Raw genomic sequence first — 26,406 nt, 5'->3', positions numbered from 1 at the left:
TATGATATGTTTGCTATAATCCTCAAGTAATTAGCCACCGTTAATCTCTCGACGTCAATGTTTCATGAAACATACGCTGAGTTATATCGTCGAGATCCCTAGAAGAAACCATGATTAAGAATCCGACCATAATTGCCTAGCTCAATAATATCCTCTCCGTTTCCACGATCAAGAACAAGTACAGTTACTGCATTTCACTATGTCGGACCCTAGTCAATTTAGTAGAGAAGAAATTGAAAGCACCATCAAGTCGTTCTAACGATGTCTCTCAATTCGTCCCGATTAGCAGGAATCGATTGTGCAAGGGTAGGCTCTATAACCAACTGCAAGTTTGATAATGCTTCAGGGCCAGATGAGAGCCAAATATAAGAGGATGGCACAGAAAAGGACACGAATAGCTACCCGTAAAGCCCTGCATTCACCATATGTCAAACATCGACGCTTGTTTTCGGAAACAGGGGAAACGAAGATAGCTGGCGACAGGGCTCAAGCTGGTAAGCCACTGCTAACCAATTTGCCTTTGTGCCCATGTACGATACCGACTTGCTGGCTAAGGCGATGGTCGCCTTGACACGATCATTCTTGTCGAATTGGAGTAGGTCTAAATCGGCCCCGATTAGGCCCATGATACTGAAGACCATGTCTACGGGACGAGATGAAGTACGCATTAAAGCGCAGAACCATATCATCTGCATCTTCATATCTTTTTCAATAAAAGAATGCGTATTCTGCTGAACTACAGCCCCGTAAAGCGCGGAAATAGGCGCCCGTTTGCGACCAAAGATGCGACCCGCTATAACTACAAGAGAGCGCAGCAGAACACACATGGTAGAGGACGTCGAGACTGGTCGGGTCACCGGTCTCGGTGCCCTTGACGTTGAAAGTACCAAGCTCTTCAACCCAGTACGAGGGGCTGGAAGGATCAGTAACTAGCGGGTTCCCTCTCCAGATGTAGGAGACGGCGACGTATCTATCGCTGGTTAAGCTAGAGGGATATTCGTATATATCGAGTCGACGGTCATTCAAAAAAGCGTTCATATCAATGAGCCGATGACGAAATACGGTAGCAACAGAGCTTAAGTCGACAGTGCTGTCTCTAAGACTGGAAAATGAAACATAAAAGATGAGCTTCGAGTTTGGGATCGAACTCGAGGAGTCGGAAGCTTTGTCTGAAGACAACCCCATCTTTGGAGAAATTCCCCCGATGGAGTTTCATGAAGCTATATTTATGGTTTATATGAAAATGTAAGCTTTGCTCCAAAGGATGTTTACCTTGTTACGACTTATTATCTTCCAGGCGACCTTAGACCAGACCAGACCAGACCAGACCAGATACATGGGCCGATCTATTGAAGAGCCTCTTTGGGTACAATAGCTGCCCAAACCAATCACACGCGCAAATCTTTAGCCACCTGCCTGCGACCTATCGACCATTCATCCTCCAGAGCTGAATAGCAGGTATTCAAAGTGGGGTACAGCTGAAAACCCATCTCCCCGTCAATACTGCCCAAAACAGAGCGTAGAACTATGGCTAACAGTGCACGACAGCCGATTATTGTTTCGAAAAAATGCAGTCTAGAGTATTTAAGCCCTCGGTATGGTTGAATTTCAACCACGATGGATACCCTTTGGTCCCCTTTGAACAGTATTTGGAGGTTAGAAACCAACATCCTACCCCGAATCAGGATGAGTCCGCTGAGATGGGCGTATCGAATACGGCTGCACAAATGCAAAGCTTATTGACATTTGGCCTTATAGAGGGAGTTGTGGAGAAACATGTTCCCGAATGCGCATTGACGAGAAAGACCTCAAATGGTGGCACCGTCATCACGAAGGATGGCTTGGGCCACATAATCAAGGATTGGGCCCGACGGATTTGCAAGAACAAAGATAATTACACACCCTGGCTCGAAAGAGCGCATACCACACTTAAGCGCGCAAATTCGCTGTTGGCAGGGCTGGTGAGCTTACAATTCCGGTGCTTTGAGCCCCTTGGAGATGATGCGCCATCTACCGTTTGCCTCATTGCTATGATTGGTGAAGCATTGGCGAATGCAAAGAGAGCATTTAAACAGAGCCCACCTCGAGAAGGCTTCGCTTGGGGGATGGTTTTGACTCCCCACTACCATAGCTTGTTAGAGGAAGATATGCTTGCTCAGGGGTGGTGCCCTTCTGTCATCAGCTATCTTACCAGCACTGTATCCGTTTCGTCGCTGGAGTATGCAGTCTCGTGCGGACCGATGAATGATGGAAAGGATCATCAACATTGCTCCCCACAGTCATGTGCTACATATGTAGTGGATACTACAACATATGCTGCTCAGCATACATCCACTTGTCGGTCCTTGCTGGGGCGACTTCGAGATACATGCTATAATATTTCAGTTGACTTGCGCGAAGTCGAAGGTCTCTTACTAGCTGGTGAAATTCCCGTCATAAAGCTAGACAAGGACGAGGATGGCCATGGTTACAAATTAAGTGTGCACAAAGGTCGTGATGTGGAATATGTCGCCATATCACATGTTTGGGCAGACGGACTCGGAAGCACGACAGAAGACGGACTTCCAGTCTGCCAGATTCGACGACTAACTACGCTAGTAGGCCGTCAAACCGCATTTTGGATTGACTCTCTATGCATCCCTCGGGCGGAAAGCGTGCGTAAAAAGGCCATTGGCATGATGGCTCAGACATACAGCCAAGCCAAAGCTGTGTTGGTACTTGACAGGACTTTACAACTGTGTCAGTCGACAGCGCCCTTAGGAGTGCGTATTCTTCGCGTCCTGACCTCGGGATGGATGCAGCGGCTCTGGACACTGCAAGAGGCTGTGCTGTCCAAGGCTCTCTATCTGAATTTCGCTGATGCGCAAACCCCATTGAATGGTTTAATACCGTCTACCAGCGTTATGCTACTGTCATCACATCTGACTGACTTGGCTGGGGGGCTATTCCGACTCACAAAAAAATCAGCTCATGGAGTATATTCTGTCGGTGATATTGCCCGGTCTCTTCGATGGAGGACTACAAATCGCCCGTCGGACGAAACTTTAGCGATAGCAAGCCTACTCGGCGTCCAACCTTCTATCCTCGTCAACATCAAATCGGAGTTGCGGATGATTCGACTGATCCAGGAACTGGGGAGCATTCCAAGCAATGTCCTATTTCTGAAGGGCAGTAAATTGCAAGTCCCGGGATTCCGGTGGCTTCCATCCTCCTTTATGGCTGCCCAAGGTGCGAGTTCCGGCGGGTCTCAGCTGTCTACAGGAAGTCCTGACGGACGGGTAACTCCACGTGGCCTCGAAGCTACTTACTATGCCCTAAAATTCCCAAAAACAAGAATCGAAGAAGGCAAACCTTGGGTACTGAAGGATACTAAGTGTGATAGGCTCTATGAGGTTGTCGATCCGATTCATTCTGTAGGTTCTTATGAATGCGGTATGCTTTTGCTCCCGGGCTGGCTCTTTGCAGCTAATCCTAGTGCATGTGTTGCTGTCTCAATTCTGGGCCATTCAAGTGAGAATGATGATGGCTCGTTTGTGGTTTATACTGAGTATCAGCGGAGGCTTCTCATCCGCAAGAAACCATTTCTTGGAGAAATCACAGCAGCAAGCGGCCCAAGCGCTATTTCGGTAGCTGTGTCGGGGAGCATTTGTGTGTGTGTAGGATGATTTATATAACATGACGGGAAGGATAATGATTGAATAGGGGTAAGGGTACAGGATTTCAAAATTATAGTATTCCAAGATGCCAGTGGAACAAAAAGCAGATATATAAAATAATATACGACCCATGGTTCTACTAGATTATAATAGCTAGGGCCTCCATTCTATTTCTTTGCGACTTGTCCTTCAATGGAGTCCCAGACGCTGCTATTTGGAATCATGGTCCGCCCCCTAACCGATATCCCACCACTAATCTTCAAACCAATACTGAAGCCTTGCAGATCCCACAGCGAGCTACATACGAGTATAAACTGGTCTTGTCGAGCCGCCAACCTCGTTTCTCTGTGGATTATAGCTAACAAGGACCCGTGCGGCGTCACCGCACGCACAACTTCTGCCATTTCTAGTACTCTATCTGCAATTGTCAATGATACCCCACATATAAGGCAGGCCAGAAAGCGCTTCAGCTCACGCGCAAAAACATCCTCAGGAACCTCTGCTATTTTATTGAAGGGGAGGATCTTGTTGGCTCGAAACTCTAACATGTCCATCTTCTCAGGAGGCAGGTATCCTGACACAGAAATTTGCATGAACTCCTGAGCAAAATGCTGCTGCAGGAGGCCGACGACTTCATTGGGATCTTGCCGGGTACTGCCGGTGCATGGGCCAGAGGGAGACAGAAGTATCACATGCCGGTTGATATTCGCAGTGCGTTTCCAGTCGTTCCTGAGAGTTTCCAGCCCGGAAGAAGTGGCGTTTATATCTTCTAACTCGACATTACCAGGAACGGCGAAATTCCGTGTCTTTTCTCCTGAGCGTGTCGTATCTGCAGTGAATGTGTCGTACGCCTCGCCGATGTTGAAGGGCTTATCGACGAGCCACGGAAGGATGCTTTCTGTAGCTTTTACAGACGAAGAGACTACTCCTCGTGGGACTTTTGGCGCAACTTGAAAGTGTGCACTTACTGCCGGTTGGTGGATGGCATCGAGCAGAAGGTCGGGGAAATTCATTTTTCGGGCCCCAGCCGGTACCTTGTACCCATTCACATCCGGAAAGACCGCCAGCACGTAATCTCGCGCTTTGGCCGTGCTTCTCAAGCTCCTCCACGCCTCCCTGATAGGGTTGTACTTAGGATCAGGCCCCGGCTCACAATCATAAGCAGCTATGTTGACGCAGCGTCTATAGATAACGTCGAAATAGATGGAGAATAGCGACCCTTCTGCCGTCGAAGGTTCTACTCCATGGTAGGCAAGCTTGTCCATGAGAAAGGTTTCCGCCCTGAAGCGATGTGCCAGGAGGGATCCGTGTGAGATCCAGTCGCTAGTGGGATCGCGGCGCTTGCGCTTACACGGGACCGGTTTTAGGACAATAAAATCCATCACGCGCGCATACAAGCCTTCTTGTCGCGTCCAAAGCCTCTCGAACCAAGGATCCGTAAATGCAAGGTGTGGGCATGTACTTCCGTGGGCTAGCTCTTCCTCCTGGAACCCTTGTTCGTTGATCGGCCCTTGCTCGAAGGCCCGCATGGCAGTCTCCTGCCACTGTTCGCACACGGGGCTCTCGAGTAGGACTTTGACACACCGGCTGCACTTGTATATCGAGGGTATAGCCATGAGTTGGTCGGAGATGCTGATAGAGGACGACTCGGACTGGTCGATGCAGAACAAGTCCATCCAAAACCAGCCGTCGCCGCAGATGTCACTACGCCGGAGGAGAGGCAGGATATCTTGTTTCCCGGGGCTCAATGATACCTTCCCTATTCAGGAGTGCGCTCGCGAAATACGATTAGAATATTTTACGAATTTGAGCAATAGGTTTGTATCTCGAATGAAGGGGGAACTCACATGCGATACCGTCCACCACGTACTTCTGGACGGTGTCTGGGGTTCCCCAGACATGGGATATCGCGATGTAATCATCATCGGTGGTTGCATGGGGTTTGCGCTCGATATACAACGAACCGTCAAGCCGCTCGCGTATTCGTACTAGGAAGATCTTCATTATAAAAGGCCTCCCGGCGGCTTTGCTATTCTATGCGACCTAATACGGACGGTCTCTTAAGAAGTATCGCAAGCGGCGTCGCTTTATATACCTGAGTATTGCACAACTGGTGACCCTAAAAGGATAATGCGGCTGGCTATTGGGCATCAAATTTATTAGAGCCTAGGACTTTTATTCGTACCCACGTTTCACTGGACGCCTCTGGCCAAGTACCTGATATGCATGCAGCATGGCATCCGTCCAATGATAGTATCGTGTAGGGGATTCATCAAGTCATAGTACAAGACAACTACTTGTTACGGTGAATGAACTAGGCTTTCTTAATGCTACATCTATAGTTCCTAACGGTTCTTATATCACTGTGCACGCTGCTTAGCTGAATGCAATGTATATTTGGGAGCGTCCGACGCAGAACTCATATTTCTTCCAGGTTGGTACTCACTTAAGAGCCTCATGACTGAATAGAAAGTATGAGCGCACGTAATATTTGTCTTCCGTACACCCGGTTACAAGCATTACGCAGATTCTGTTTCCCGTAGCCGCCGCTGGCATACCGCTATAGAAATCCAGTGTCAGCGCAAATGAACGAGGCTTTTCCAGGAACTTAAACCTTAATTCCCAGGTGTGATTTAATAAGGCTTTATCAGAATTAATAGTTCGAATGGAACTGTTTACCGCTCTTAGTTGGGTAAAGCTAAGGTCCGGATTAATTACACGTAAATTCATAAATATATTTAAAATCTTAAAAATGTAATTTTAAATATACATATTTATTAATTATAAAAATAATAAATAAAAATAAAAATATATTTAATTATAATATTAATATATATTAATAATTTTAATAATAATATTAATAAATTAATTATAAAACTTTTATAATATATTATAATATTTAAAATAAATTAATTTATATTATTAAAATTTTTAAATATTTTTATTTAATAATATATAATATAAATTATAAGTTAATAATTTATAATTTTATATTTTTTAATTATAATATATGAAATTAATTAATTATATAATTAATTTTTTTTATTAAAAAATTTATTTTAATTTAATATATTTTTAAATTATAATTTATATTTTTTATAAATATTATAATATTAAAATGTTTAATAATATTTATTTAAAAAATTTTTTAAATTATTGCATTTTTTTAAAAAAATTATAAATTTTTTTTATAATTATTTATTTTTAATTTTATAATATTTAAAAAAATATATAATTTATTTTTTTAAAAATTATGTTACGAACCAACAGCACGGGAACCATACCTTGTGAGGAAGCGGGGTTCCTAAAAACGTACGATCAAGCGGCTGAACCTCGGATAACTTGATGGAGGGGAGTGATCTCGTTGATCTGGTTGATCTCGTTGATCTTGGCGAGATCAACAAGATCACTGAGATCACGACAACCTCAGAACGAAGGATAGGGGAGGCCTACGGGATATTTAAGACCACCATGTATTTAGACATTTATTTACGTTTCTTTAGCTATTAATCTAAGTCTTATATCTAACCCATATAAGGGGAAGGACTCCAAGCCTTCCTGACGAACACTTTCAACGTTCTATTAACACTTGACCCGTATCGCTACTGTTTACCTAAAATCAAGACCCCTGTTACTACACTCTAACGGACCTAAGTGTAGGTTCGTCACAAATTATTAGTTTTTTTAAATAAAGTAATTTTATATGATAAATAATATATAATTTTATTATTATAAATTAATATTAAATGTAAGAAAAAAATAATTTAAAATGTTTAAAAACGGGGTTTAAAAATATAAAATATTAATAAAACTTTAAAAAGCATTATTAATATTAATAAATTTATTAAATTAATTAAATCTACTAAATTAAATAAATTTATAAAATATTATAAATAAAAAAGTTTATAAATATATTTAAATTATTATATATTTAATTATTTATTTACATTTTTTTAATTATTAATTTAAATCTTATATTTAACTTATATAAAAAAAAACTTTAAACTTTTTTAATAAATGCTTTAAACATTTTATTAATACTTAACTTATATTATTATTATTTACTTAAAAATTAAAACCTTAATTACTATATTTTAATAAACTTAAATGTAAGTTCGTTATAATAAAATAAAATTTATAATAAATATTATAATAATTAATATAATTATTATAATTTTGGAAAAATATTATAAATTTTATTAAATAATTAAATTATTAAATATATATAAAAGTAATAATAAATTATTTTTAATATTTTAAAAAATAAAATAATTAATATATTAATAAATATATATATTTTTTTAATTTAAAAAAGTTTATTTAATAAATTAAAATATAAAAAAATTTATTTTTTAATAATTTAAAATAAAATAAATAAATTTTTTTTAAAAAAAATAATAAAAAAATAATATTAGAAATTTATTATTATTAAAATAACATTATTTATTATTAATATTTAAAGCTTTTTACCGCCCGGTAGTAAACAAGTTATATGTTAATAATGTACTATGTACTTAAAAGGTAATATATTAATGCAATATATCTCAAATATGTCACTTACATTTGCTTTTTCCCAATTCCCCATTGCGGCTGAGCGTCGATGTCACATTATTTATTGGCATTTCTACATAAGGAGTAGCCCAGTTGCATTAAAGCTGCGCATCTAGGTGGTTACTCCAATAGTATCATAACCATAAAGCCCAAATAAGTGGTTCTTATGTATATCTCGACATTGCTATAGCATCAAGGAAGAGGCTTTATCTCGTGTCTTATTGTATTTCGTCGGATCCTGTCGTATTTCGAGACCGTTTGCATAGTAGAAGCACTGGTATGTCTATCTACACAACGCATTTCAAGGTTTCAATAATTTCTGATTGGACATATCTTGGTGAGTTACGCCACTCAGCCTTTGGGCTCCCAATTGTTACATTGTAAAAATCAATAGAGTAGATACGAAGAGAAGTTGGTCCATTTAGGTATATTATTGAAGCGGGGTACATGTACCAATATCCCAGAGAGTATAAAACTGCATATCCTGATCCGTGTGGGATAAAATATAAATTAAACATGTCCAGTCGACAGCGGCCAATGAATGCATGGTGCTTTCGTATAGTAAAACTCAATGACTTACTTTAAATGATACAAGAATCCTACGATATATCATGTCGGAGGTAGTCGATCTTGCCGGCGTTATTGGAACATGGGTAGGAGCAGGAGTCGGAGTCATTGCCCTCATAGGGATTGTCGGCCCTGTTCTTATTTGGCTCGCCTCTAGAACAGAAAGGCAGCAGACGCTCAACGCTATGGGGAGAGAGACGAATGCCTACATCTCACCGGGATACCACTTAGGACCAAACATCTATTTATTCCAACGGGTACAAGCGCCGCTCTTGAAAACTTTTAGCCACCCAAATCCTTCTTCACCGGCCACTGCGCTAGACAGCACATTGTTGAAGGAAGTTGATACGAACTCTACTTGGATTCTGTTTAGTGTTTTGATTGAAGCGTATGGGTTCAACCCGCCTCGAGGGGATAGCCTCATAGTTAAAGACCGAAAGACATACCTCCCCGTCAATCGTCTCTGGATCCTTTACATCGGGTTGCTTGGGAGATACACCACGGAGGGAGACTCAAGGCGCTCACCGAGTAAGAGAAACACAGTGTTCAATCTTCCAAATGTTACTGGTCATAGGGCCGAGCTTCAACGCGCTCCGATTCGATCTCAGAGGCTAGGAATCGGATCAGAGGTCGAACTCGGATCTGCTGATTGGCCGTCTGTTACGCTCTACGGTATTACGGGAAATTTGCAGATTTTCAATCAGAGTCAGAGGCCATCAGCCAGAGATATTCCAGTCCTAGTTTTCCGTCCCGCCCCTATTAATGAGATCCGAGGAATACAGAAGGATACCCTGTCACCCAAAGATCTGCTTCTCCTCGCGATAGGATTCCTGCCCCTATCTGAATCTAGCTGCGTCTGCTTAACGGCTAGTGTCAATTTCGGCAGCGACACGGATGATTTTGAAGAACACAGGCATGAGAGAAGAATCAGTACACGTAAAAGGGAACCTATGCGTAGTTATATCCGCAATGGCCCACGAGAAGTGAATCCCGTGGAACTACAGTCGTCCAGCGTCGGCGAGATTTCCAACATAGGAAGCGGGTTTCTTTCGACTCGCAACCACACCTGGTACGGGTTCGAGACGATTAACAACGCTACCGCCCAGGAAGCGGTCGACCATCTTTGGGGCTTTACTTACGTGCCCACGAGTTCCGACTGGATCCGCGTTTTCGATTCCCAGCCGGAAGCCTACATGCGTCGGAAAGAGGCGCAAGAACTGGCACTTGCCTTGTTGAAGCTTCCGTGCCACCCGGAGGGATATCTCCTCGGCGGGACAAGTCGAAAAGGGACGGCCAGGCACCTTGTTTCGATGCTGGTTCGGCTGGAGCAGAAAACCGACATCTTAAATCTTTCTCAGCAAGACAAGCAAAAGCTAAACAGAGTACTGGACCCTGCACTACAGTTTCTGGATAAAGAGAACGTATCCCCAAGAGCTTTCCAGGTGATATATGACCTGGATCTAGTGTGAGGTGAATTAGGCAATCAAGAGGGACAAAATATAGTCGATAGTGTCGTCGGTATTCTGGCAATCACCAATCCTGAATTCTTGGTACTCGTTCGGCAGTCGCTAAGGAATATCAGCGAAAGCACGAACTCGACTGTTCAATTAGATATGTGGTCCAAAACACTAAAGGTGCCATCTGCGTTTGGTGTCTTCGAATCGTTCATCGTCGATTGGGATTTACTCCGTCCCGATGATCCCCGAACACATGAAATTGTCGAAATAAGCCATACCGTCATAGCTTTAGCGACTATAAGAGCGATTTTAAGATGTAAAATGTTAAGTATCTGTTTTGATGCGGATCCGTTGATTAGCGTGGTCGGAGAATGGGAAGACGTTATACACATTCAGTAATGATACCAGTTCTCAAATCCAGCAATACCTATTAGTTGGGGTAATATTTTATGAATACAAGACATAAAAACATAGGTATCCGATGAGGTACCTACTGGTGCGTATCTCCGTTGTGGCCCTACATCTGCATCAAGAATCCTTAACCGTATAAGATAACAGATAGATCACAGCGCATTATTAGCAGTAATATTCACGAGGTTATATAATACCGAGGGACAGGCTAGGCCTTCCTCTCCCCCTTTTCTAGTAGGTATATGTCGACTACCTCATCCTCTTCGCCTAGCTTTGGTAGTGGGATAGTCTTGAGAACGCTATATCGCCAATCAGCGGAGCTTAGCAGGCCGAATAGAGCCTGTTCAGAAGAATGCCTGGGCTTTGTCGCTAAGATAACCGACGTCTTTGGATCCGCTTCCGCTTCGTGGAGGTGTTTTACATTTGCAGCATGTAGCGCGCTCAGCGTTCCGACAAGCGCGGGTAACGAGTCAACGTTATACGTACAGTCGCTAAGTATAACCAGATCCCACGGGCGCGCAGAAGCAAGAGCTCCAAACCGGCCACGTTTACCCTCGTCCCAGTCCAGGTCTTCGTACTGAAGAGCTACTGTGGAACCGTCGGGATTTATTTGGGAAAGCGCCACTTCGGCTCGCGCGATGTTCGACCTCGCACGCTCTTCCGCCTCTGAGAGGTCTGTTAGCAGTACGGTAGCCTTACTGGAGGTATGGCCATAGACTACGGCCCTTTCTAGGACTTGCGCCAAGGTAATCCCGAGAATACCCACGCCGCTACCTAGCTCTAAGACGTTAAAGCTGTCTTTTCGTATAGGCAATATATCGCAAATTCCTTCCTTACTACTACATGCATCCCCGAGAAAGGACGCTGTCACAACACCCGCATCCCATATGTGACGCGCGATGCTCTCCCCGACATCTTCTTCCAGGTCGATGTCCAGCTGGTCCTGGGGCTGAAACCTAGAATTGAGTCGGAGTGTCCGGACGGCAACGGGAGCGCAAATGCCCTTCGCCATGTCGACGGAAACTGGCATAATGAGACCCTTGCTCGCGGGCGAGCCTCTAGTAACGCTCCACGGAAGCGTATCCCTACCCTTCAACACCCCCAACGGTGGAGTTTGCGTCGCTGGATGAATCCTAATGGTACACGTGACGTCGCTCTTCTTCAGATGCGGCTTAACGGGGACTTTGACGTCGAGGCATCGCAGCCCAGCAGTCCACCTCGGCGGCCGATCTATTTCTAGTATAATTGACTGGCCCGTTGGGTTCTCCACCGAGATAGTCAAGTCGACGGGCTCGTCCGGGTAAAGAAATGAGTCACCTAGATCCGTGGTGATGGTAAGAAGAATTGAGATGAGTGGTCTCCTGATGTTTGATGTGTCTAATTTTGGGCGGCGCAACAAGCGTATGTAATGCATTTTTTTTTTTTTGTGGATGTAATGCGATACCGAACCTTGGATATGGTAAATCGTTTAATCCAATGATTTGTCTATTCGGTGGTTTTTGGGTATTTGCGCCTTGGCGAGATGCATCTTTTCCGTGCCCAACATTTCAATGCATCTCTATGCGCCGTCAAAAATATTCACCGCTAAGCCACGTGAGTCTAGTATTTTGGCGGCACGGCATGGAAACTTTATCGATCGAGATCCACTTCGGCCATTGTCGCTGGACGAACAATCACCATAGTATTATGTAGTAGCGTTGTTGAATGGTTGGGAAAACGCAGAACGCAATTGTGTGCGTTCCGTTATATTGGAAATTTCTTTTACGGGTCGAAAAGCGGGATTTGGAGGGGTATAACTATCAGCTTATCAAAGGTTGACATTGTCCAATACTAATGTACGTGTACTGAATCTCACGTAATAAATCTACCTTGGTAGTTTATATTCCAGGTTGATGTACCGCCTGACGCTTAGCACATGTACATGCATATGACAGCTGAATTGCTGGAAGGTCTAATAAGCTAGCATGCATACCTAACCCTACCTCAGTACTTGCCTACATATAGGTATCTAGGTACATTGTAGAATCTACTAGGGAGAGTTTATTAGATTGGGCTCTTATCTGCAAATACGGTTTAGACTTTTGCACCATTGATCGCGAAGTTGAGTTTTACCCCGTATTCACAAATGGGAACCCGTCCTTTAGCTCCTGTTAGTGCCTAATAGACCTCATTTCGTACTGAGCTAGTTTGATAGTGCTAGGTATGACATATGTTGTCTTAAAGATTCATTAATACTTTTGGGGCCGATGATCTGTCGAGATGATACAAAAGTTGACGAGCAGTGGAATAGTCTTTTAAAAGGTCCATTACTCGATGTGACTTTACTGAAAGCATACCTACCCATACCCTCCCCCAATCTACCTGTACACGTGGCTATGAGACAAACATTTTGATATTGGGTACCGTACCCAGCCTACCTCGAGATCGCCACAAATACATGTGAATATCTCCGCCTGCAGTTATTACCTATTACCTTAGGTAGTCAATTACGATTATTCCTTGAAGTTGATCAATATGGTGAACTTTAAACGTGACCATTTCGAATAGTATCTAATATAGGTAGGTATTAGTTTAGTAGTTTATAAGCTTGAAAGCATACATTGGTATGAGAAACCGCAAACCCAGTTGGTAGTCACAAGGAATTGACTATTAAAAAGCGTTGCAGATTCCTTAAAGGGATTCCTCTTACTATAAGCGCTCTAAACGCTAACCGTATCAGTGGCGCCAAGCAGCTTCAGGTTTCCCAATCCAGGTAACAGAATTGATCCGATAACGCAATTCGTGGGGTAGAAGGGTGGGGCAATTGACGACAAAGTGGAATGTCTACACCGTGCGAATAGGATAACTAAAGAAGCACTATTGCGTGCGGGATGACCTCAAGGAAGAATACGTATTTGCATCCCTACGTACATTAGGTAAAGTTTAATATATGTGTATTTATAGGTCTTATAAATGAGGTAGACAGATCTCTTAATAACATGGGTAAATTATATAAAAAATATATATACACATGGTTCTTCTACTGAAGTAGGTACTAGTAGTACCAGTGTAAAGATTTTATGAACCAATAACTCATAATAACTTGTGGCAACCCGTTAAATACCTGGGCGGCATAGTCGTTTCAGGTGTTCTAAAAATTGAATGAATTGTAGGCAATTACATAGTTCGCAATTCATAACTCATAATAATAGGTAAACTCCCACCTCGGTAATCCATGTGGTGTTTCTCGAGAAATGTCTCACTAGGTAGAGAGACCCATCTTTGTGTTACAACTTCGGCATCTGCAACTCTATCTAAGCCCCTACGTATTACCGTGGGTACCTATGCAGTTAACCCTTTCAATGCAAGTACTGGTCTGCAGATATCCTCTCTTGAATGCGAATAGGGTACGATATAAAAAATTAGGTTAGGTTAGATTAGGTAGAGAAGCATTGAAATCACTTCCTAGCGCGATAGCCACAAGTGCCTAATAAATGCAATCTTTCTATTACCTACGAAGTTGAGAAAGTAACGCCCTTATCTACCAACAATAACCTATTGCTTAGCCGAAAACGAGGAGGAAAGGTAGAGAGAAAAGTAGAGAGAAAAGAGTCGGCCCAATAAAATCAAGAGCAACCAGGGAATACCAACGCCAGCCCCCTTTTGAGGGCATTCATGTAACCTTCATGTAATCATACAGTACCCACGAGAAACTCCTAGGCCCTCCGGGCGTGGGCATCCCATGTAACAATATTCCTATCCGTCCAAGTCAATGTACTATGTATGATGTTGGTTCCTCCAAGCCGCGCCGCGCAATAGGAAAATGCCGAGATTGATATCCACAATCCATCCAGGCAATGATATAGCCTGAATCCAGACGCCGAAGTATTCGTGAAAATGGCAAAGGTATCCTCGCGAGGGTTATGTGTATCTAGGAAGAAACGACGCTCCGTGAGATCGATTGTAGTGACGCTAAAGACAAATCCCGTAGCGGGCCTCTAGACGGGGTTGCCAGTTATGGTAGCATCCCCTTGATCTCTTCGTCACTAAGTCGAATCTCATGTACAGGCTCCCTACGGTTCTCTAGGGGTATATAATCGCATTCGACGTACGAGGGGACGAACAGCTCGGGGTTCCATGCGAAGCCTTGACTCGAGGCGAGGTACGAGATCTAGAGCGAGGGGATATTAGTAAGACGGCCCCTCAGTGTTACTCCAGCTGCGATAGCATTTTCTTACCAATCGAGGTGCCCCATCAGGGTCTCCGATGTTGATAACGGTGCACTCGTCCTTGCAAAAGGCGGAGCCTATATGGTGTGAGCAAGCGGATCCTAGCCGGAGGACACCATCAAGGTGCTCTCTCATCTACAGTCAACACACGGGGAAGCAGACATACTCAATAAACTAGGTCGACGGTGGTGGGTTGATTTCGGTTTGCTTGCGGACTGCACTGACGACGCTTCACTAGGACTAGGGGTTTGCGGAGAGCTTGAATATGAGGAAGATGAGCTGCTAGTAGTAGCCTTGGGAGATTGGCTGTAGGCTGTAGCCGAAGATCGGACAGCCGGAATAGCAATTGTTTTAGACGCCATCATTATAAAACCACAAGACAGTTCTTCTCTCTTCTCTACCGAAGACTCTTAGGAAGACTCTCGGGAGACCCGATTAGCAGAGGTGTTATTTGGACACGGAGAGAGGGGGCGCTATGGAGCCGGGATGATAATAAATAGCGAGGCCAAAGCCAAAACTCCCCGCGAGGAGTAACAAGTGATTATGCCAGAGAGTTAAGAGGGAAAAGGAAAGGAAATTAATTTCCACGTTTACTCTGTAAAGCAAGCAATGACGAGGTAAAAAGAAGTGATGTTTGGGAGAAATGGGTAATATTCGCAAGGTGGAAAAAGGACGAAAAAGAAGAGATCGAAGTCAGGTGGTTGAGGGAAGATGAGAGGCTAGAGCCTACAGGGAGTCTACTCCGTATTGAGGTACCTAATTAATGTACGAATGAGGTACGATGTTTTGTACAGTCTTGATGTACAGTCCTAATGTACGGTAGAGAAATAGAGAGGTAGAAAAGTCGGACAGCGTCTGCGCCTGCATTGATGCGGGAACGGTCTTTGGTACATGTAGTGCTGCCCGTGCTGCCCGTGCTGCCCGTGCAATGGTAGGTATGGATGTATATGTATGTAGGTAATCTGAAGTAAAGGCAGGCGGGCAAAGTGGGCTAAGAATGGGCTGCGAATGAGCAAATGATACAGTACCTAACCTTACTGTATAGTGGGTGAAGGTACCTTAGCAGTAGAGATGTAGGTAGATAGATGCAGGTCAGGTAGGTATTGTACATGTATGTTGGAAGGCGGGAGGAGTTAACCATAGCCCAGTGCGAAACCGCTAGTTTAGGTATGATGACACATCGGGAAACGAGGGACCCTTGCGGGTCTTTCTGGGTTTGTGATCAAATTGGATTGGTCTAATAGAGTGGAGGTTGTTGAGAAATATGGACGGGCACTGTGCTGTAAAGTGACTTGCCTCTACATCCACAACCGCCTGAGGAAGTACGTTAGGTACATATACATCCATACATACATTATAGAGGTTAAGATAGATGCAAGATGTAAGAGGGATGAGCTCAACTTGGTTCCTTCTTGTCTCTTTCAGTTGCCGCAAAGCCCGACATCTTTATTTATATGCAACATATTATCTATATTTAAGAGACATAACTGCCTATGCATAATTAATATAATTAGGTACCTATTAAGTACCTCAAAGCTCCATTAGTTAACATTTAGAAAAGTCAAAGTTATAATGGAAAATAAGACTTATGAACATCTCGCTCCTAACCTAATGCTCTTTGTCACAACGTCAACGATAAAGGTACACAGTACCATATATACTATGGGAATGTCACCATCAAATGGGTTTAGGTAGATCTAGGCCAAGCCATAGTTTTGGTCGGGCGATGCCGGAAGATGATCACCAGTAGGCTAGGCGGGTTACACTGCAAGATGAGTGGCCAAAAGCCGACCTCTAAAATGGGGAAGATTCAATGTTCGCCTTGGATTTGTAGGTGCTGGGAAGTGAGCAGCCAATCCGCCCGATGCTCATGCATTCAAGGCGATGCCCTACGGTGGGGGCTTCAATGGCTGAACGGATAGCGGAAGATCTATTGATCCTAGACTTTCCAAAGGTGGATTAGTTGGATTTAAGGTACCTATTCTTGGCATGAACCCCAAGCTTGTAGTTAGGTAATCAGTTCTCAAGGCTGCAAGGCTGGCGTCGGCACCCGGATCATAGAAGCTTGTAGCTTGTCTTCCACTAACCAACGTAACTTCAACCTTCCAAACTCAACAACCAACACATCATAATCATCATCCACCAATTTTCTATATTAACAACAAGAAAAAAAACCTGCCCAACAAGGACAAAGACAAATTCAATATTTGACCGACCGACTGACACCCACAAGCCATTCTTCTACGTATTTAGAACAACCCCACCGTAAGAGTCGCGACCATGGGTGACGTTCTAGTAGAAAACCCATCCAATGCCGTGGCACCGCATAATAAGCCGATCCCGTCAAACATCCCGAATATCGAGAGCATCGAGGGTATACCGGCACAGGGTGGGGATGAATATGCAGTTTTAAAAAAGTTACAGAGGCACTTGGAATATATTCAGCTACAGGAAGAATACATCAAGGATGAGCAAAGGTAAGAAAACGGCGGGAAACAGCAATCGTCTGCTATATTATCAGCTTTTATTGTAAGACACGAATTCTAACTGCAAACCTACATAGGAGTTTGAAGCGTGAGCTTGTCCGGGCACAGGAGGAAATTAAAAGGATTCAAAGTGTGCCGTTAGTTATCGGTCAGTTTATGGAAGCCATCGACCAAAAGTAAGTCCGAGGAGTTTGACTATGTTATGTATTAAACATAAATCACCACTGAAAATCCTAACATAAACACCAGCACCGGAATAGTTCAGTCCAGTACAGGATCCAACTACGTTGTCCGTATTCTATCTACCCTCGACCGCGAGAAGCTTAAGCCCTCGTCATCTGTCGCCCTCCACCGACATTCCAATGCCCTTGTTGATATCCTGCCTCCGGAGGCCGACTCCTCCATCGCTATGCTTGGCGCCGATGAAAAGCCAGACGTGACATACGCCGACGTTGGTGGTCTCGACATGCAAAAGCAAGAGATTCGCGAAGCTGTTGAGCTCCCGTTAACCCACTTCGACCTCTACAAGCAGATTGGTATCGACCCCCCACGCGGTGTTCTCCTCTACGGCCCTCCCGGTACCGGAAAGACTATGCTGGTCAAGGCCGTTGCCAACTCGACGACCGCCAACTTCATCCGAGTCGTCGGCTCTGAGTTCGTGCAGAAATACCTGGGTGAAGGTCCCCGCATGGTCCGTGACGTCTTCCGCATGGCCCGTGAGAACTCGCCCGCCATCATCTTTATCGACGAGATTGATGCTATTGCCACCAAGCGTTTCGACGCCCAGACCGGCGCCGATCGCGAGGTCCAGCGTATCCTCCTCGAGCTGCTCAACCAGATGGACGGCTTCGACCAGACCTCCAACGTCAAGGTCATCATGGCCACCAACCGAGCCGACACCCTCGATCCCGCCCTCCTGCGTCCCGGCCGTCTCGACCGGAAGATCGAATTCCCCAGCCTGCGGGATCGCCGTGAGCGCCGCCTCATCTTCAGCACCATCGCCAGCAAGATGAGCCTCGCCCCCGAGGTCGATCTCGACAGCCTCATCGTGCGCAACGACCCCCTCAGCGGCGCCGTCATCGCTGCTATCATGCAGGAGGCCGGTCTCCGAGCCGTCCGCAAGAACCGCTACAACATCATCCAGTCCGACCTTGAGGACGCGTACTCTAGTCAGGTCAAGGGAACGAGCGACGAGAACAAGTTTGATTTCTATAAATAGACGGAGACAACTTGGTCTAAATTCATCCCAGCTTCCTCGTGGGGTGGAGTGGGACCCGAGTAGGAAGGAAGAGAACCCGCGTCTTATGTCGACGCTGGATACGCTTCGGTCCTTTTCCTGAGAAATATGATGGAAATAAGGGACCGCCTTTACAAGCTGTGACGTGATGGGGTTGGCCGAGTGTAACACTATCATAGCAATACTACTAAACAAACTAATAAGTTTTGCTTCCTCCTGCAGTGCCACTTATTATAGGAGGTATACCTACCAGTATTTTGAAAATTTAAAACGTGTTTATGGACTTGCAATAGCAACCTCTTGTTTGTCTAACCATAGCCTGCCTTTATCTAAAACGCTCCCCTAACCGACTCCATAAAACGCGAAGAGGTGCCAATAACGCTCAAAGATTCATGGTTTCGTAACCTGGTATTACAATGGTCTACTACATCCTCGCTCTCCCCTAACTCGTCAACGCCATCCAATCATTCCTTCGAGCCGCCTGAGCTCATCCGTCTACCTATCCCCCAGAGGATATGATTTTTCCTTCGTATGCATTATCCGACCTTTTCTTTTGTACGCCGTTTTACATACCACGCCATGCAATAGCATACAACAAGAACGGCATACCTTCAAGCGTAGAACCGACTCAGAAATGCACGACAATAAACCCAGCGAGGAGATAAGTAATAATACAGTAAGGGTGTGATCCTTAAGAAGGTAAAAAGGGAGATGAGCGCCAACTGGCACAAAATCAATTGCTTCAACTTGAAGCGTGGGTATCATAGAAGTCAAGGGTGAATTTCGCAAGGAATTTGTCGAGTCACCGTAACCAATGTTCGGGAGTGAGTAGCTTTCAAGCAAAGAAACCTAGTTGGCTACCCACTCAACTCGACAACTCGGGTATATCCTCCCTCATTACGTCTGTATCTGGGTATATTAAGTTGTAGTTATTTCAGTCGCTCGGAGGACAACAAATAGAACATCGTCGTTTGCCAGCTCTACATGCAATGCAATTATAGATCGATAAGTTCAGGAGGATAGCACCACGCCCAGCTCCAGCAAGAGCTGTACAAAACGAGAATGGAGCTCAATGAAGAAGTCGGGGAGGCCGACGAGCTCTGCGAGCCCGCGGGCTTTTGGCGCAAATCCCCCAGGACCCATAGTTCCGCCCATGCGTTGCGTTAAGCCGATGCGGCCACCACCAGTTAAGAAACTAGTTGAATCGTTGGCCCTATCTCTTTCACGTTCGCGGTCCAAGTTTGCTACACTAAACCCGCCCCCAAGGTTTAGTCCTATGCCACTGTCACGTGGGCCGTCGCCACCGAATCCACCGCGGCTATACGCAGCGTTGATCGCAGCAATTGGGCTGCTAGCTTCCTCCCGTTCGCGCTCTCTCTCGGCTTCGGCCTCAGCCAACTCTTGAATCCAGTTTGCTAGATCGCGGAATGCAGCTGATATGAAACTGAAAGTCTTCATGGCGAGACGTTCACGGTGCGTACTAAGCGCTAAGAACGCATAGACTCTTTTGCGACCACGTGCATGCACATCCGGAATACGGAATATGTATGCCGTCGTATAGCCTGCCAAGGGATCACCAAAGAATATCGGGCCGCCATTGGCAGCAGATTGGGGATTTGGTGGCGCGGCGATGTAGCCTGGACCATGATTCATTGGCAGAGATGTGAATTGTGGCAATGGCGATGAGAGAGACGGAATTTGCTGTGTAGTCTCAGGGCGTCGAGGGAGGGTTTCAAACGAGAGCGTTCGTAGGCAAGATGCACGAACTATGGAGTACGTAGTTGGGGCTACCGGCTCATGAGCGGATGTATAATCAAGGTAGTGCGTGTGCTGTGTCACGCTGGATTTAGACGAAACACTTGAATGCGAAGTTGAGGTGGTAGGCCGTTGCTGAGAGCTTGGGCGCTTGCTATTATCTCTGGGTAGAACATCGTCTTCTGCATCAGAAGTATACGAGGAATGTGGATTCGAGTTTGGTGGGCTGAACTCGCTACTCCCCCCGTAAACACGAGCGTATGGTGCGCGTGTACGCAATACTGGACCGCGTTGATCTAATTTGGCATCTGTCGCAGTATTTGCTTTTTCTTCCTTTCCAGTTTTCGAATTTTGTCGCTTAGGAAGGGTGAGGGCACAATTGTCACACGGGTTCGCCCGTCTGGTGACGTAGTCGTCATAGGTTTTACGAAAGCTCGAGTCGCGCCGTAAGCCACCCTTGCCGTTAGTCTCGGGGAAGTTTTCTGGCGCATTTCGAGGACTTTGCGGTGGAGTCTGAACAGCCGAGGCTGAGTTGAGAGGTGCTGGCGTAACGGACTGAGCCGTAGTACCAGGACCCAATTTTGACGTTCGAAGTAGCGATGCGCGATGCGCCTGAGCTTCTTGGTCGGTTACAGAGGTGGACGAACTGCGTGGAGACCCAAGTGTCATCTTCCGGAGGCTTTCGGTAACGGTTGCATGTTGGCCATGCCCAGCAGTGCTGGTATGTGGTCGCGCTGATTCGGTATTATCATCACAACATTGTTTGCATGGCACAGGTAAACCTTCAGTGACCATGAGAGGTGTTGGTCCATGCAAGTCGCAGTAGTGCGCCAAACATAGCTGGATATGGGTTAGCAGAGGCAATATTGCTGGCTTTGGAGAAACAGTCATGGTCAGGCAAAATATTGTGAAAAGAGGACTTGGCGGGGACTGGTGCTAAAACAGCATCTCAGGGACAATATTATAAAGATCAGGGTATAGCGGTTCCAGAGTTCGGGCAAACGATAATAAAGGTGAGGAAGAAGTGGGGGTCAAAGCTTCACAGGAAACCTTAGCGGTCTGGGGTAGACGAAGGGGTAGGAGAAAAGCAAGTATTAACTAAGAGATAAATAGGATGGAGTTTGGAGTTTTGAAGGACTACACTTGGAGAGCCAAAACGTCACTGTCGAGCAAGGGAGTAGATATGCTGAGTCGATATTCCAAATTTGGCAATTTGGGCATCTGCGACAATCATGACATCCGTACCAATCAAGCTCAAGACTTGGCTGACTTGGGGCATAGCGCAACATCGCTTCGCTCCGTGCCGTCGTGATGGGAATAGGGGGACCATCTAACATAAGCATTCTAAGTAGGTAAGGCCCGGGGTTAAGGGGCTGACGAGACGATTGTATGTGTGAGGGGACACGAGGCTTCCGGGGTGATCTAGACGGGCGAGGCGGTGAAGAAATTCAACCAGGTCATTTAAGGACGGGAAGATGGGTGGTAGAAACAAAAGAAGGTGTGGAACACAAATATTCAGACAAGTTAAACCAAAGCATACCCGGAAGCCAAGGTATGCAGGTCAGGCTAGTGTGCTGAATGTGCTAGGTACCTTGGACTGGACTATGTCTTGTGTCTAGCCGTCTGGGTGTACAAAGTTGGAAATTGGTAAATGGAGAAGGTAAAAAGAAAGAATAAAAGATGAGATGAGATGTGTAACACGACCATAAAAGCTAAAATCACGGTTGGGCTAACGAGGTATAACGAGGTATAACGCAGAAGAGGGAAAAGTGGTGAAGGAAAGGGAAAAAAAACATGGTGAAGAAAATTGTAGAGAACGATAATGTACTTACTATAGACGTCATGACGTTTCCCCAACACGACAGAGGTCACAGAGGTCGCAGCAATCTGTGGAGCGTCACACAGCGGGGTTTGTTCGATTGGATATTGGATTTCCAATTCCAACAACCAACGAGACCGGCCAAACGTCCAGTAACAACTGCCAGTACCAAGGAAAAGTGACCCCCAAATAAACCAAATCTCCCTCCCACGCGCGTCCCGCGTCCCGCGTCCAGCCCTGGCTCTTCTTGCCTATCCAAGCCAGCCAATGACAGTTTTTGGTACCGTAGTCAAAGTATTATCTCATCGATGAAACAGTAGGGAAACCGCAGGGAAACAGCAATGGCCGGATGCGGGAACAAGCTAAATGAGTTGCTCAGATCTAATCCGTATCCTGGACCGGAATCTCCTTTGCCCGCATATATGCGTCGGCGGGTGCGTCGGTGTTTATCCAGTTAACTAAAAAGTCGATGTGAAGTCCGAACTGCGAAATGAGCCCTTGTACTCTCGCCTTTGTACTCGCTATCGTGTATGCGTCTATGTACAGTTGATCACAAGCAAAAATCCGAGCAAATGCGGCACAGGATGACAGAACACAGCAGATATGTCACCAATCGGCTCTTCGTCCTGCAATATCGATCCTTGTGTTTCCTTCTGGTTGGCTCACTGAATAAGGCGATCGCGAAGGAAGCCCTTCACGGATTGGCGGGAAAAGAAATAGCGCTAACAGCTGCGAAGCTGACCTCCAACTTGTGCGATCCAGATGAAGACGTAGGTTGGGGGATGAGGTCATGTGCCAAAATGATATTCGACAAGAGCTCCAATAGAAGAAGGTTGTGACGAGCTGAACTAGACGCACACACAAAAAAAAAAAGTTGTTTGTCAGTAAATGAAATTCATATTCATAGAGTGGGGAAGAAGAGGAAAGGGGGGGGGAGAAGAATTGGAATATTTCCAAAGAATCTGGAAGTTGACAATAAAGTTGAGTAGCTAAAGGTAAGAGCAACTCAAGATAAAAGAGTAACTCGAGGTAGGTTAAGGTATACCTAGGTAGGTATAGGTATAGGTATACAATACATACCTCCTATGGAAGGAACGCAAGTACGTACCTTTTTTAGTTCAATACCTTTATACAATTTGAAGTTGTTTCCCTTTTTTTTGCTGCTTAGAGATTTGAGGAAACCGCCGGTTGGTATGTAATAATATCCTGGGTGAGGTAAGATAGCAAAGAATAAGGTAATTGAGCTTTAACTTAGAAGCTAGAGGTCTTGCAGCCCCTCACTTTCCCTTTTGTCACTTTTTCTTTTTTTTTTTTTCTCTCCAGTCGTATGTATTGATGAGGTAAGGCCAGTTGGAAAAGAGAAAAAAAAGTTGACAGTACAAAATGTGAGGTACTTATTTTGAGATGGGTTCTTAAAACCCTCCTAGCAACAAAACAAAACAAACAAGCAACCCACAAGCTGCAATGGCCACGACGACTTCAACGATGAATTAACAACAGTTCGTGAGCTCAGTCTTCGCTTCGGATGTGTCGCCAATGGGGTCTTCTGCCTTTTTAATCATGTACTACGACCGTTGCCGCTGCTCCAGAAACCCGACCCTAATCCAAGCTAGCCAGCTAGGTTGTCCACTACGACGTGGTACTGCCGGGCCTTGGGTCCTTTGGTTGCGGAGGGAAGATTTGCTGCGTGGACAATACGACCGTAATCGCCCTAGCTGGCATAGCTCACGTTAAACGGGGATGGTCTAGCCTGTAGGGGTGGTCTTCTAGAAGAACCACTAGAATCGCATGCAGTGTTAGCCCAGCTAGGAACTCCTAGTCATAGTATGCATATGCGGGACTGCCACACCGACGAGACGGTGCTCTCACCTATTATTAACCAGGTTCTTTGGCCCACTTGTCGCGTGTCGGCCTAAGCCGGGGGGAAGGAAGGGAGATACGACAATTGGATTTTGGAAGAAGAAAAAAAAAAGAACGATTATGGTCCTTCGCTTTTTTACATACCTAGTATCGTCCCACAAGATGGGGTTGTTATTTTCCCCCGACGGATTTTCGTTATATTTATATGTGTCAGCTTTTATCGGCGATTCGACCCAGCCCTCGAACTATATCAGCTATGACCAAGGCTAGCTGCTGCTCAGATCCTCCTACTATCTATTTGGGGCCACTCAGGTATTATGTATGCAGTAACCTAATTACTGCGCTCGTACAAGTTTGACGATGGAAGTTTGGGCGAGCCGGGATAGCTGGATAGATCTCGGTCGAATTCTGAGCTCTTGGCACGACGAAGATATTTGGAGAGCAAGGGAGGTTTGCCGACAAGCTGAAACTCGAAAGCCTGACTCGTCGGCACGTAGCATGTGAAGAGGGCAAACTCCAGTTGAATAATAAGTTCTAATACACAGACAATGCGGGACGGCGGGATGGGAAAAGGCTACTATATAACACAACTTAGTAGCTATGATTCATCCTCTAGCAAATATCCGGCTATTTTCGAGACGAGATTTCGACCAAAAAAGAACCTCATATCTATAGACATCCTACCTGAGACAAAATTACGGCCACGATGAATATTATCGGGTACTGCATCACTAAGATTATAACTGTTGAATATAATTGGTCAAACCATCATTACTGGTCGGATATCATCTCCCACATCTAAAATCCAGGAACAGTCCAGCATACCCTACCTAGGTACTGAATTCCAAACCCGAAACTACCTAACATAGCCACGGGATTATCCCAAATCCCAACTATGCGATAGTAGAGAATCTGAGGAACGGTGTGTCGGAGTAACACCTTGTCCACGACAGGGAATTCGGAGGCTGGTCGCTTCTCTGACCCCTTCGAGAGGAAAAGTACCTAAATAAACTACTCCGAATTGTTGCCAGAGAATCTTACAGGCATTCCCCTACCATTATTTGTCGGGAGTTATCACTAGACTACGAGACTACCAGACTACTAGAGCACCCATTACGTACCTAGGTAGGGATCATAGAAGGTAGTCAGACACATATTCTCATCGCAGGAAACCCGTCAAGCATGCTTGACGAATCGGAAAAGATCCTCTATCTCAATGTGAGATAACTATACCTGTCAGCACTCCAAGTCAGGCATGGGGAAAGCTTGGTAAGAGTTCCCGAACAGCTTTACACAAACTAACGGCTCAGCTGTCGTCCTACGATTACACGAGCAACTTGTGCTATGTAAGAACACGCATAGGTTAAGATATATTACATTCTGGTGGGCTATTACAGAAACGAGCTGTCATAATGCTCCTATACTTCCATGATCATTACATCACTTTGTCTAGACTCCAACTAATTTAACAAGCGAGTCTCTCGGGCCAGATGTAGATGGGCAACCTACATACACCTACATATACATAGATCCATGCATGTCAGTCGCTTCACATGCTTCCAAGGTTCAAGCATTCTATATTCGGCCGCATACAATTAATTATCCATGCCGCCTGGAGAGATCTTAACTACCGTTATTATTACTACTACCGCACTACATCCCATAACGACCTAGCAGCCGGTTTGAAAATGACAGCACATCCAACAACTCTTGACATACGTGAACGGATGGATTACACCAGAGAGATCCTTATTTCTATTCAGCTTCTAGTTTGGCTCCTGGCTTTCTATCTGCTGGAAGTCTATTCCATCGCAACCAATAGTTCGGCTAATTCTAACTCTCGGAATGTGCGGAAATGCCACGCATCCATGATCCTACACATAATCAACCGAGTCTCTCGCCTGTTATTCTCGTCGTTTTCTTCTGTTGTTTAGAGCACAGGCCTATCACCAACCAGCCTATATTTTTTTTCTGTCGCGCCCATCTCCCTGCCGCATCCACATGGTTCCATGTTCTCTCCACCTATTAAATAATACTGAGCAAGGTCTCGGGTCTAAGGGAAAGCGTCTGCTCCACTCGGAATCCCGTTGATCTATCAAGCAAACGAGCAAAGCCGTCCTGGTGACTTATTAAACGAGTGGTTTCTATTGGTTTGACGCTCCCATTGCTCCAATTAGTATTACAGGATTCAGCCAGCAAGCTAGTTTGTTATGTAGTACTTGAGGCGTTTTTTCCCAGGTCTGCAGAACAAGCCATTCACCGGTTTCGATGGTGTTAGTAATAAGTCCGACTCCCAGAATCTGATGATCAATGCTACTTCACCGGATGGGCGTGACCGTGCGCTCCCAGATCGGCGTATGGCCCCTCATGAATCCGGGATTACCAATCTCACAACGCTT

General features: G+C 45.1%; 7 protein-coding genes across 7 annotated transcripts; 3 read left to right on the top strand and 4 right to left on the bottom strand.

The window, feature by feature from the left end:
• The first annotated feature begins 1,472 nt into the window (after positions 1-1,472).
• On the top strand, positions 1,473-3,863 carry F4812DRAFT_325956 (uncharacterized protein). The gene has a single exon (XM_047931515.1). The coding sequence runs from the start codon at positions 1,569-1,571 to the stop codon at positions 3,663-3,665; it is 2,097 nt and encodes a 698-aa protein (XP_047791654.1). The 5' UTR covers positions 1,473-1,568; the 3' UTR covers positions 3,666-3,863.
• F4812DRAFT_457878 (uncharacterized protein) lies at positions 3,824-5,660 on the bottom strand (the record flags this gene model as incomplete). The annotated part of the gene is made up of 2 exons (XM_047937248.1): positions 3,824-5,415; positions 5,504-5,660. 2 exons carry the CDS (start codon positions 5,658-5,660, stop codon positions 3,824-3,826), a joined length of 1,749 nt encoding a protein of 582 aa, XP_047791653.1.
• A 3,158-nt stretch (positions 5,661-8,818) lies between these two features.
• Positions 8,819-10,754, top strand: F4812DRAFT_470341 (uncharacterized protein; the record flags this gene model as incomplete). The annotated part of the gene is made up of 2 exons (XM_047938970.1): positions 8,819-10,239; positions 10,285-10,754. 2 exons carry the CDS (start codon positions 8,819-8,821, stop codon positions 10,628-10,630), a joined length of 1,767 nt encoding a protein of 588 aa, XP_047791652.1. The 3' UTR covers positions 10,631-10,754.
• Positions 10,738-12,346, bottom strand: F4812DRAFT_325887 (putative methyltransferase-domain-containing protein). The gene has a single exon (XM_047931514.1). It carries the CDS (start codon positions 12,054-12,056, stop codon positions 10,851-10,853), a length of 1,206 nt encoding a protein of 401 aa, XP_047791651.1. The 5' UTR covers positions 12,057-12,346; the 3' UTR covers positions 10,738-10,850.
• Positions 12,347-13,907: 1,561 nt separating this feature from the next.
• Positions 13,908-15,959, bottom strand: F4812DRAFT_422742 (uncharacterized protein). The gene is made up of 3 exons (XM_047933691.1): positions 15,017-15,959; positions 14,860-14,927; positions 13,908-14,792 (listed from the first exon to the last, which is right to left on the bottom strand). The coding sequence occupies exons 1-3, from the start codon at positions 15,213-15,215 to the stop codon at positions 14,637-14,639; spliced, it is 423 nt and encodes a 140-aa protein (XP_047791650.1). The 5' UTR covers positions 15,216-15,959; the 3' UTR covers positions 13,908-14,636.
• A 1,171-nt stretch (positions 15,960-17,130) lies between these two features.
• On the top strand, positions 17,131-18,555 carry F4812DRAFT_457874 (26S protease regulatory subunit 6B; the record flags this gene model as incomplete). The annotated part of the gene is made up of 3 exons (XM_047937247.1): positions 17,131-17,327; positions 17,414-17,512; positions 17,586-18,555. The coding sequence occupies 3 exons, from the start codon at positions 17,131-17,133 to the stop codon at positions 18,553-18,555; spliced, it is 1,266 nt and encodes a 421-aa protein (XP_047791649.1).
• Positions 18,556-19,584: 1,029 nt separating this feature from the next.
• Positions 19,585-22,172, bottom strand: F4812DRAFT_450555 (vesicle coat protein; the record flags this gene model as incomplete). Its single annotated transcript, XM_047936104.1, has 2 exons — positions 19,585-21,168; positions 22,161-22,172. 2 exons carry the CDS (start codon positions 22,170-22,172, stop codon positions 19,585-19,587), a joined length of 1,596 nt encoding a protein of 531 aa, XP_047791648.1.
• Positions 22,173-26,406: the final 4,234 nt, after the last annotated feature.

This window comes from Daldinia caldariorum (genome assembly GCF_022478825.1).
Source record: "Daldinia caldariorum strain CBS 122874 unplaced genomic scaffold F4812scaffold_5, whole genome shotgun sequence".
Classification (NCBI taxonomy): domain Eukaryota; kingdom Fungi; phylum Ascomycota; class Sordariomycetes; order Xylariales; family Hypoxylaceae; genus Daldinia; species Daldinia caldariorum.
The sequence above is the reverse complement of the archived record's forward strand: the minus strand, read 5'-3'. Positions and strand labels throughout refer to the sequence as shown.